Source organism: Salmo salar, chromosome ssa10, assembly GCF_905237065.1.
Source record: "Salmo salar chromosome ssa10, Ssal_v3.1, whole genome shotgun sequence".
NCBI classification, from domain to species: Eukaryota; Metazoa; Chordata; class Actinopteri; order Salmoniformes; family Salmonidae; genus Salmo; species Salmo salar.
The window spans coordinates 66,447,274-66,460,002 of record NC_059451.1 but is presented as its reverse complement, the minus strand read 5'-3'; the positions used below and the strand labels follow the sequence as shown (position 1 = coordinate 66,460,002).

Genomic DNA, 12,729 nt, shown 5'->3' with positions numbered 1-12,729 from the left:
AGACACAGACTCCTTCCTCTATGTAGACTGAGTACTATGTCGCTGAGGTCCTGTGCTTCCTTCCATCTCTGATGAGAGGGATGCAAAGAGCAGGGTTCAATTCAATTTCATTCCAGAAATGTCCATTGAAATTCTGAATGAAAAGTGTTATTCATTTTCAACAAGGAACTTTAATTCCTTGAAATTTAATTGAATTTACTCAGACAAAAAACATTTAGAGAGAGAGAAAAACAGAGAGAGACAGAGAAGGAGAGAGAAAGAGAGAGAAAGAAAAAAGACAAAGACAAGACAGAACCCTCTTACAGTATGTGGGAAGGTTAGCAACATCCAAACACTGTATCCTAGGCGTGGGCGGGATCCAGGCTTTCATATCGTCATACCGTCATTCTCTCATCCCAACATTTACGGTATTATCCTTACACCACACAAGGAGGTGCTAAAAATGCAAGAGAATCCCATTGGGGCTATTACCAAAATGCTAACAAAATTAGCACAAACTAATAGTGAAATCACAGCTAAATGCTAACGACCAAAAACATAAACTAATTGCCAAGACAGGATAATCCAGCTCATAAAGTTATACAAGCATAGCTAGTAGCTACCGAATGTCATTTTCGGAGAGCGGAGACATTTATAAGTGAAAGTGAATGAGACAAATTGTGCAAATGAACAAAGTTGTGATACATGCTTTTCTGAAGGAAGAACAGCATGTGTATACGGAGCAGAGGGGAGAAGAAAAAAAAATGCTAATAGGAAGCACCGGGAAGAAATTGCAAATGTACAGATAACTCATCCAAGGCTCTTTGACTTCTTGCGGAAAGCCATTGTAAGATATCTGATGGCAAACATTTAGTAGTGAACTGCATACAAGTGTAACTTCATCACCTCATGTGCACTGTACAACAGAAACTCGCCGATAGATACAGTATAGAACGCTACGGACTCACCTGCTCCCACTTTCCCCCGTTGTGCTATTTACAAATAAACACGTTACTGTTCTGGGGAACTATTGAATGCTGAAATGAAGAACGCAATCTGCTTTATCTCGTAACGTATTGCACAAGTTGACTGCAGGTATTAACTTAAAAAGTAGCTACAAATATTCACATTTATTGAAAAACTTCAAAGAAACCATCCCGTGGCTTGTTTCAAATATCCCGGTAAACGGTATATACGGTACACCGCCCAAGCCTACTGTATCCCTTCCATTTCATTCCACATGACAAGAAAGCCTTTAAACTACACCATCCTTGGAGACTAACCATGTACAGTAGACCGCTTATTCTGTACAGATATATGATGGGCCTAATCTAGAGTCAGTGATAAATGTGTCTATATTATCGCTGTTCTCCATTTCCCACACGTTGACTGGCTAAAATAACAGCTAATCTGGCACAAGGAATGCCCATGTCTGGTTATTGTCCTCCCGAGTTAGAGCTAACAGGCAGGCAGAGGGAATGATAAGCAAATGTTAGAAATGTTAAGGATTTATCCAAATAAATGTGTGATTTATATTATTCCTTTACTTTATCTACTTGATGTTTGAGTGTTTCTTATTAAGTGTCCAAATAATTGAATAAAGCAATTTTTTGCTTTGGAGAGAACTATATTCCCTGAGAGATAATGTTTCTGAAAAAATAAAGTACTTTCACAAAGAGTTTTAACATTGTGTAAAACTTCAAAGAAATCTCATTACGTGAATAGAATAAAATTAAAAACGCACACACACACACGTAGATGACACACACAAACCCCTACGCCCACCCCACACACACCCTTCTTTTCCCACACTTACTGAGCTCGGAGATGCTGCCAACGCAGGTGGCCAGGAGGGACTGTTCGAGGGTGCGGAGCTCCAGTTGGGCATAGGCGTCCTCTCTGCTCTCCACCCCAGCCTGGCCCTGTCCCTGGCCCTCTGTGTAAGGACTGAAGTAGGCCGGGAGGGACAGCACCCCTATGGAGTACGAGAAAGAGGGAGGAGGAGAGAGATGTGTTTAATCACCAATGGATCACAAATAAATCACGGGTCATCTGCTGAAACTGGGCGATATACGAGGTCCTGTAACGCTGCTGTATAACCCATACTGCTGAAGATAAATAAACACGCGCACACACACACGAACGTGAGGCCTGCCCTGGCTGGACACATCCAGAAATAAGAAGCAGAGCTAACTGCAAAAATCAGGCGAACAGTTAAATACACTAACACAGGCATACACACACAAAGTCAGTCATCTTTTTCAATTGAATCCTACTCTCAACTACTGCCATGCACAGAGCAGGTTTGAATTACACATGTAATAAAGTAGGCATTGGCAAATCAGTTCTGACAAAACTTGCTCCAAGTCCTTTGGCAGTTTCATGGGCCCTGGTCAAAAGTAGTGCACAATATAAGAAATAGGGTGCCTTTATGGATGCATGCCATGTGAAATACTGAACTTTAGAGGCAATGGGTATACCAGCAGTAAAACAAGCTTTGGTAGTTGTGTTAGTGACTATTGAGGGAAGTTTATCTGGAGAAAAGGTTTTTTAAATGGAAAGCTTGGTCATAAGAGGGTAGTTTAAGAAAATGTTTTATTTATTCATTAGCATCTTAGGCCTAAAGACATAGAATTTCAGAACATTGACTTGAATGGAGATGTCCGTTGTAGTAATTATATTTCTATGGTTAGGCCTAGCTAGCTACTGTTGGTAACAGGTGGAGCAGTGCACTCTGGGTCTGGTTTCAGTCATAAATACCAAGATGTTGCCCTGCTGTCGCCACTCACTGTCAGCTACCCACAGTCGGGGTTACACATTTACATTACATTTTAGTCATTTAGCAGAGGCTCTTATCCAGAGCGACTTACAGTAGTGAATGCATACATTTCATGCATTTTCTTTTTGTACTGGCCCCCCGTGGGAATCGAACCCACAACCCTGGCATTGCACACACCATGCTGGCGTTGCAAACACCATGCTCTACCAACTGAGCCACAGGGAAGACATGTGGTAGGGTGTGGGGTTAGAGACCACCTGACCAAAATTTTAACCCTAACAACCCCTATCCTGCCAATATGTTCCTAGTGCTGACACATGCAATGTACACGCGCTCATGCAAACACATGCACATACACGCACACTGCCTTCACTGCCTGAGATAGATGGGGTCTTTAAGGGACATGACTGGCATTTCCTCCTAAGAATGACCCTCTTGGAACCACGTCCACTCTTGTGTGTGAGAAAGAGTGTGTGTGCATCAGCACAATTAGTAAGGGGAGGAAAGCATAGTTGTCATGGAAATGCAGCACTTCCTGAGTGTGTAACCACTTTTTTGGTCAAAGCTGGGTGAGCAGCTGTTACTCAAATCTAGCCACACCCACTAAGAGTTTAATGACTGACTGGGTAAGAGAGAGACAGAAACAAGAGAGAGGGAAAATAGAAAGAACATTCCTTGTCCCCTCCTTCAATTCAATTTCCTCACCACATGTCAATGTCAAAATTCTATTATGATCGAGTGAAGTCATTAGATAACCCTTATCGCATAGAATTCATTTTATTCTACATGACATTAAAATACATCAAGCATTTTTTTTATTGTAATTTTTTATTTAACCTTATTTAACTAGGCAAGTGAATTTAGAAGAAATTCTTATTTACAATGACAGCCTACCGGGGAACAGTGGGTTAACTGCTTTGTTCAGGGGCAGAACAATAGATTTGTACCTTGTCAGCTTGGGGTATCGATCCAGCAACCTTTCGGTTACTGGCAGTTGGAGGAAGGCAGTGAAAGACTAGGTCTGCATCCCAAATGGCACTCCATTCCCTATATAATTCACTACTTTTTACCAGGGCAAATATGGAGTAAAGGTACCATTTGAGAAAAAGCCTTGGGTGACATTTCAATATTATGCCAGGATATTATCTTTTCAACCAGGATTAGGGGCGGCAGGTAGCCTAGGCTGGCAGATTGCAAAGTTGAGGAGTGACAAAGAGAAGTGATGGGTGAAATGTAACACATTGTCCTCCTGCCTGCAAAGATCCACTGTCTTTAAAAGTGTTTAAGTAACTGCTTTTTCAGGTTCATCAGTTTGGGTTAGATCCAGGATATGTTCCAGGACCTGTAATTGTTTAGGCAATTGATATAAGGGCTGCTAGCTCTACCTGCTCATTGCCAGAGCAAAAGCATTCATGATGCGATTAGACTCTTCTGCAGTGGTACTCAAATCGAATGAATGACACTGATTGGCCAGAGGTTCCACTGACTTGGGTCGTTTTCATTAGGCACTAAATGAAACAAAATGGACTGAAACAGAGGGACTACCTGGACTTGACAAATAAGAAACACACATTTTTGTTTCCAGTTTCTGTTGCCGGCCCCAATGAACACAACCTAAAAGTTCTGCAGACCTCAGTGTCCAGTTTGAGAAAGGGGGCTGGCTCTATTATGCATGGCTGTGAGTTTGTTCAACTCTGTATCTATGGCTCTGGGGCCTGTCTCTGTGTGTGTTGTACCTCTTTTCTCAGAGCCCCAGGGAAAAACCTTTATTTTGGCACCAGAGCAAGCCCAGAAGAATTGAGAGGAGAGAGGGATGGCTAACGAAGGAAAAGAGAAGGACCGAACGAAAAGATAAGTGCAGGTTTGTGACTTATGAACGCAGCCCCAAGCAGAAATAAAGGAAATAAATAAAGCAGCTTATCTCCTCCTCTCTTATTTTCTCCAGATCCCTATCTCTTTCTCAGGAGCTGCAGGGTGACTGGCCAGCATGCGGAATGCTGGCCAGTCACCCTGCATGCGGAACACTGGCCAGTTCCCATGTGCTTCCGGCATGCATGCGGAACGCTGGCCAGTCAAACTGGAACCTTGGAAGGCACGTCAGTGACGGATTGGAAAAAAATCTGCTGATCCTTTTAAAAAAAAACTACTGAATACTTCTAAAGCTGATGTCCTTTCACTTTTTTCTTTTCTGCAGCTTCTCCAAGGATGTGTCCCAAATGACACCTATATAGAGCAATCATTTTGTAGTCTATTTTTGACCAGGGCCCATTTTTTAAACATTTTATTTCACCTTTATTTAACCAAGTAGGCTAGTTGAGAACAAGTTCTCATTTACAACTGCGACTGGCCAAGATAAAGCAAAGCAGTGCGACACAAACAACAACACAGAGTTACACATAAAATAAAACAAACATACAGTCAATAACACAATAGAGAAAAAAAGTCAATATACAGTGTGCGCAAATTAGGTAAGATAAGGGAGGTAAGGCAATAGATAGGCCATAGCGGCAAAATAATTACAATTTAGCCATTAAACACTGGAGTGATAGATGTGCAGAAGATGAATGTGCAAGTAGAGATACTGGGGTGCAAAGGAGCAAAAAAAAAAAAAATAACAGTATGGGGATGAGGTAGTTGGATGGGCTATGTACAGGTGCAGTGATCTGTGAGCTGCTCTGACAGCTGGTGCTTAAAGTTGGTGAGGGAGATATGGGACTCCAGCTTCAGTGATTTTTGCAATTCGTTCCAGTCATTGGCAGCAGAGAACTGGAAGGAAAGGCGGCCAAAAGAGGAAATGGTTTTGGGGGTGACCAGCGAGATATACCTACTGGAGCATGTGCTACGGGGGGGGTGCTGCTATGGTGACCAGTGAGCTGAGATAAGGCGGGGCTTTACCTAGCAAAGACTTATAGATGACCTGGAGCTAGTGCGTCTCGCGACGAATATGAAGCAAGGGCCAGCCAACAAGAGCATACAGGTCGCAGTGGTTGGGTAGTATATGGGGCTTTGGTGACAAAACAGATGGCACTGTGATAAACTGCATCCAATGAGTAGAGTGTTGGAGGCTATTTTGTAAATCACCGAAGTCAAGGATCGGCAGGATAGTCAGTTTTACGAGGGTATGTTTGGCAGCATGAGTGAAGGATGCTATGTTGGGAAACAGATAACCAATTCTAGATTTAATTTTGGATTTAAGATGCTTAATGTGAGTCTGGAAGAAGAGTTTACAGTCTAACCAGACACCTAGGTATTTGTAGTTTTCCACATATTCTAAGTCAGAACCATCCAGAGTAGTGACGCTGGACGGGCGGGCAGGTGTGGGCAGTGATCGGTTGAAGAGCATGCATTTAGTTTTACTTGCATTTAAGAGCAGTTGGAGGCCACGGAAGGAGAGTTGTAATGGCACGGAAGACTCATCTGGAGGTTAGTTAACACAGTGTCCAAAGAAGGGCCAGAAGTATACAGAATGGTGTCGTCTGCGTAGAGGTGGATCAGAGAATCACCAGCAGCAAGAGCGACATCATTGATGTATACAGAGAAAAGAGTTGGCCCGAGAATTGAACCCTGTGGCACCCCCATAGAGACTGCCAGAGGTCCGAACAACAGGCCCTCGGATTTGACACACTGAACTCTGTCTGAGAAGTAGTTGGTGAACCAGGCGAGGCAGTCATTTGAAAAACCAAGGCTGTTGAGTCTGCCGATAAGAATGTGGTGATTGACAGAGTCGAAAGCCTTGCCCAGGTCGATGAATACAGCTGCACAGTATTATCTCTTATCGATGGCAGTTATGATATCGTTTAGGACCTTGAGCATGGCAGAGGTGCACCCATGACCAGCTAGGAAACCAGATTGCGTAGCGGATAAGGTACGAACTGTTCGGTGATCTGCTTTCGAAGGCCTTAGAAAGGCAGGGTAGGATAGATATAAGTCTGTAGCAGTTTGGGTCTAGAGTGTCTCCCCCTTCAAAGAGGGGGATGACCGTGGCAGCTTTCCAATCTTTGGGGATCTCAGACGATACAAAAGAGAGGTTGAACAGGCTAGTAACAGGGGTTGCAACAATTTCGGCTGATCATTTTAGAAAGAGAGGGTCCAGATTGTCTAGCCCTGCTGATTTGAAGGGGTCCATATTTTGCAGCTCTTTCAGAATGTCAGCTATCTGGATTTGGGTGAAGGAGAAATGGGGGAGGCTTGGGCAAGTTGCGGGGGGTGCAGGGCTGTTGACCAGGGTAGGGGTGGCCAGGTGGAAAGCATGGCCAGCGGGAGAAAAATGCTTATTGAAATTCTCAATTATTGTGGATTTATCGGTGGTGACAGTGTTTCCTAGCCTCAGTGCAGTGGGCAGCTGGGAGGAGGTGCTCTTATTCTCTAAGGACTTTACAGTGTCCCAGAACTTTTTTGAGTTTGTGCTGCAGGATGCAAATTTCTAAAAAAGCTAGCCTGCGCTTTCCTAACTGCCTGTGTATATTGGTTCCTAACTTCCATGAAAAGTTTCATATCGCCGAGGCTATTTGATGCTAATGCTGTACGCCAGAGGATGTTTTTGTGCTGGTCAAGGGCAGTCAGGTCTGGAGTGAACCACGGGCTATATCTGTTCCTGGTTCTACATTTTTTGAATGGGGTATGCTTATTTAAGATTGTGAGAAAAGCACTTTTAAAGAATAACCAGGCATCTTCTACTGATGGAATGAGGTCAATATCCTTCCAGGATACACCGGCCAGGTCGATTAGAAAGGCCTGTTCGCTGAAGTGTTTTAGGGAGCGTTTGACAGTGATGAGTGGCGGTCGTTTGACCGCAGACCACTAGCGGTCCTCGCAGGGGGGGTGCAGTGCCCCTGTGACAACAATTTTGGACCCCCTTGTGGCCCCCCTAAATGTGGAGTATGAAAATGTTTACATACGTTTTTGCTATCGTTCTTTTTTTACATTCGTTAATAGACAGTGGCAACGCGGAACATGGTCTTTTGCCTGCTAATGCCTGCAATGCAGTGAAGAAAACGATATGACAACAATAACGTCTAATGTAACTGGCCCCTCTAACAGTACAACTGGCCCCAGCTTGGCCCCCCCAGTTGAAATGGTCTAGAACCGCCACTGCCGCAGACCCATTACGGACGCAAGCAATGAGGCAGTGATCGCTGAGATCCTGGTTGAAGACAGCAGAGGTGTATTTGGAGGGCAGGTTGGTTAGGATGATATCTATGAGGGTGCCTGTGTTTACGGATTTGGGGTTGTACCTGGTAGGTTCATTGATAATTTGTGTGAGATTGAGGGCATCAAGCTTAGATTGTAGGATGGCCGGGGTGATAAGCATGTGATCTTGTCAAAAGTAATACACTTTGTAGGGAATAAGAAGCCATTTGGTACGTAGCCCAAGACTCCTGAGTCAATCATCAGAACATAAAATCTGCTTACTGGATGAGAGAGGAGAGAAAGTTGAATATTTAAAAAGACCAGTTAAACAGTAAAACCATTGAAAGGAAATACTGCCGTGTCCGCAAACAGGTTCCTGAGTCACGCGCACACACACACACGTTCCCAAATATACGTACATGTACACTGGGGAGCTCTATTTTCGGCTGGCGCTAAGGAGATGCAAGTGTCAAACGCACGTCAGTTTGCACTTCCGTCATGTAAAAACTAGCGCACTGGCATTTTCCAGCCCTAATGGCAGGTTCGGCAATTTACCTGTCTAACGTCAGCTCGCTTGCGCTGAGGTGGGCGGGGTCGCAATATTTCAGGTGTCCTTAAAAACAAGTGCTAAAGTGACCATTTCATGCAGCGCTAAAGGGAAGTTTTAAGACCTACAAAAAACAACAACACAGTTGATAACGGCATGGACTTTGAGAGCGGAAGCACAGCCTGACCAGTCATAACGCACAGTGCCAATGGAAGAGAGACATGCCTTTTGTGCTGGTGAATCTCATTTTTAGAAACATGAAAAAAATTATTGTATTTAGAAACATGAAAAAACGATTGTAGCCCAGTTTTGTTTGATTTGATTAAAAACCAAGCATAGCCTACACTTAATCAAGGCTGGTTTAGCAGCATCTCATAGGTGTGTCTTTTTATGCTGGCAATTATCCATGAATGAAGGGGTTTTAAATGATCTACTGAGGGGTTTTGCCCTCATGCTTTTTCATTATTCACAATTCACATACCTGCATACTTAATTTCCCTTGGTAAAGTAGGCTATCCATCCCCATTTCAAAGATTACCAAAGATGCTCCTCCAAACTATTCAGTCCTCATATTAAGCCATATCAACAGCAGATGTTTAGGCCTACGTGTGCACACAGTGCCATGGAATGGGAGAAGTGATTTATGACATCATGCTTCTGATACCATTCCATTTAGAAATATTGTTGTTTTAAAAAACAGATGTTGATTTCCATTTCATATTAAGCACTCCATAAGCTACCCTTACCCTAGGCCTAGGCTACTAAGTCTGGTTCAACAGCAATGTGCCTTGTCTTTTTTCATCCTGGCCTTGCAAAGTAAAAAAAAAAAGTGTTTAAATGATTTGTCAGCGTGCCTTGAATTGAAAATATACTGTACACCCTAAAACATACATATGCCTAGCTGCACACTTAATTTCATTTATTCAAGTATCAATCACCATCTCCAAAGAGTACCTCTCATCCACTTACCAAAGACGTACTCCTCCAAACAATTTTTTAATTATTCAGTCCCGTAATGCAGTATCAACGGCAGGTCTAAGCTACATTTCCCTTATTTAGAATGTGCCTCACACATAATACAATTTATGGGAAATAACGCAAAGAACATCAAAAACCTACAGAACTTGAGAAAAACGCATGCAGTATTAAGCCAAGGAACATGTTGATTGGCCAGTGAGTGGCCAAGCCCTCATCACACCTACAACTTGTTTATTCATCAAAACCAAGCCCTTTTGCACTCATAATTCCAGCTGTGAAAATAGCAAAAATATTTCTAATACACCAGCAGACCTATAGCACTACCGCCAGCGCTTAGGGTTGTTAAAATAGAGTGCAGGAATTTTTGCATGCAAACACACACACGCATATAGCCAAACAGCGCTCTCACCACTCCCAACAGTATTTCAAAACCGGTAGAAAACAACAAGCTGGTATTGTATTTTTCCACCAGATGTATAAATCATATTTGAAGAGACAGGTTTTGTATCTGAGTGTCTAAGAAACTAGCATAAGTCTAGGACATTCCTATTTAGAGATATGGGATATGAAAGTGGACATATTGTGAGAGCGAGGGGGCCCACAAACTACAGCGGAGAGAAACACACTGTCTAAAAGAAAGCACATTCAGGAAGGCAGACATTATGTTCTCTCTCATTATTATTAGGATCTATCTATCCATCTCGCTCTCTCACACACACACACAAAGCTCAGCTCACTTCAACCTGTCAATCCAGGCAGTTTAATTAACCCCAGATAACGAGCCTTAATCAGTCGAGCCCAGAGACTCATCCGTTACAATGCCTGTTAACGTTAGCATGGCTGAACCCTATAGAGCTGGAATTACTTTAATAGACATGTATGTGTGTGTGTGTGTGTGTGTGTGTGTGTGTGTGTGTGTGTGTGTGTGTGTGTGTGTGTGTGTATATAGCTATACTTCCTCTAATAGACCTCTCTCTCTCCCTCACGTGGCTTGACTTCTCATGCAGCTCTCAGAGAGATAGTGAGGGTAGAAACTCATTAAATGGATGAATGGTATACAGCCACACTACCGTCTAAAGACCTTTCAGTTATTTGTTTCAGTTATTAGATTTTGATCTGTCCCGAGTGTGTCTGTAGAGATGGTGTTCTGTGGTGGCCTCAGAAACAGAGGAGGAGAGGTGACAGTGTTAAATACTTATAGGATTCTGTCATTGGCTTCATTTTACGATAGCTTCAAGATAAGGATGACATTAGCCTGCCTGGACATAGATTGGTTGGTGCTGTTTAGCCAACTACTATGGTATCGATGATATAAGGTCAATTTTGTGTCTTAGACCACTAATGGTAAAGGTTAGGATTGTGAGAGTGTAAGCTGATCCTGGATCTGTGCCTACGTGACAACTTCTACTGCTTAGCTTTCTCTGGTCTTCTTCACTTGGGAGTGACAGACACATCTGATGAGATGTGACATCCATTCTTAAAGGAGACATCTCGCTCGAGAATGAAGTTAGTTAGTCTCACTCTTCACACTATTAGGAGGCATATTTGAGATCCTATTCACAAACCGTGAGATTGCTGGCCATGATGGAACGGTGAGAGTGTAACTTAATGTTTACACAACATTCACTTTCGACAGTTGTAATTTTTTAAAGTATTGTTATTTTAAACTTGACACTTTGGGACTGTTCTGAACGGCTTCTAAGCTCACTGTGATGTCTTCGGCTCAAACAAAATGTTGTGTTCTTAAAATACAGTACCATATCTGTCCAGATAAAGCACATTGTTGACAATTCCTTTTCTTCTTTATTGAATCCTCTCGGGGGGGAATAACATTGTGGACGTTTCCTTTCTTTGGCTCGCTGAAAATATCCTAAATAATCACAATGTAGATGTGCCCTATTTTTAACAATCTTAATATAGTCACTGGAATAATACTTATCTTGCTCAGGGACGTTCTTTAATTTGCCTTGCTCTCTCTTTCTTTTGTTCCTTCTTAAGCTCTCTTGCTTTCTCTCAAACATATGTTGAAATACCAAAGTAATGTGAGTTAACACATGGGACTGGACTGCAGTGATGCATACTTGACCTATAGTGTGACCTCTCTGTGTTTTGGTCCATTTAGGAAAAAGGAGGAGTGTGTGTGTGCACAGGGAGAGGGCCCACACACTTACATGCATACAAACCTATGTGCACACTCATATGTGCACTGCACACACACACACACACACACACACACACACCCTGGTCGCCTTCACCACTGAACCCCAGCCTGCGTCATCCCTGCTGAGCCAGGCCATATCCCCGATACCACCACTACCACTACCATCACGACATGGACCATTTCACACTGGGACCGAGAGAGGGTGGGGAAGAAATAGAGAGTGTGTGTGTGTGTGTGCACATCAGGCTGCATGCATAGCAATGATTACTGGATGAAGAATATGTAGAATATGCTGGGGTACTATGGGAGATGGGGGGAGGAGAGAGGGGCGGTTGTGGCCACACATTGAGGTTACCCTGCAAACGTCATGTGGGGATCACAGCTACAAATCACAGCTAAACATCACCGCAGTGCCTGAGACAACTCCACAAATCCAGTCCCCAAAACTTCTGCAACTCTGTACAAAGCTGGGAGAGGAGCTTGGCTAGAGGGTAAGGTTTAGAGTGCAGAGGTATTCTTTGGAGGCTGGATGAGATGCAGAGATGATGTCATAAAAGAGACCAGGAAATATGGATGGTAGACAAGTGTCCCAATTATAAGAAATGTCTTATCCTTTTTATCTCAATCTATATTGAACGAAAATATAAACAAAACATAAAATGTAGGTCCCATGTTTTATGAGCTGAAATAAAAGATCCCAGAAATGTTCCATATGCACAAAAATCATATATTCTCTCAAATGTTGTGCACACTTTTGTTTACATCCCTGTTAGTGAGCATTTCTCTTTTGCCAAGATAATCCAGCCACTTGACAGGTGTTGCATATCAAGAAACTGATTAAGCAGCATGATCATTACACAGGTAAATCTTGTCCTTGCGACAATCAAAGGCCACTATAAAATGTGCAGTTTTGTCACACAATGCCACAGATGTCTTGGGGCGGCACGTATCCTAGTGGTTAGAGCGTTGGGCCAGTCAATAAAGGTTAAGTAAAAAAAATGTTTTAAAAAAATGTCCTAAGTTTTGAGGGAGCGTGCAATTGGCATGCTGACTGCAGGAATTTCCACCAGAGCTGTTGCCAGAGAATTGAATGTTAATTTCTATACCGTAAGCCGCCTCCAGGACCTCCACATCCGGCTTCTACACCTGCAGGAT

The 12,729-nt window shown here is 43.0% G+C and overlaps 1 protein-coding gene across 1 annotated transcript in view; it reads right to left on the bottom strand.

Annotated features, from left to right (window-relative positions):
* abtb2b (ankyrin repeat and BTB (POZ) domain containing 2b) overlaps positions 1–12,729 on the bottom strand; it is a 173,293-nt gene that overhangs the window by 83,447 nt on the left and 77,117 nt on the right. Inside the window, exon 2 of the mRNA XM_014123879.2 lies at positions 1,796–1,954. Coding sequence (XP_013979354.2) covers positions 1,796–1,954 — 159 coding nt within the window. The remainder of the gene's footprint in view (positions 1–1,795; positions 1,955–12,729) is intronic.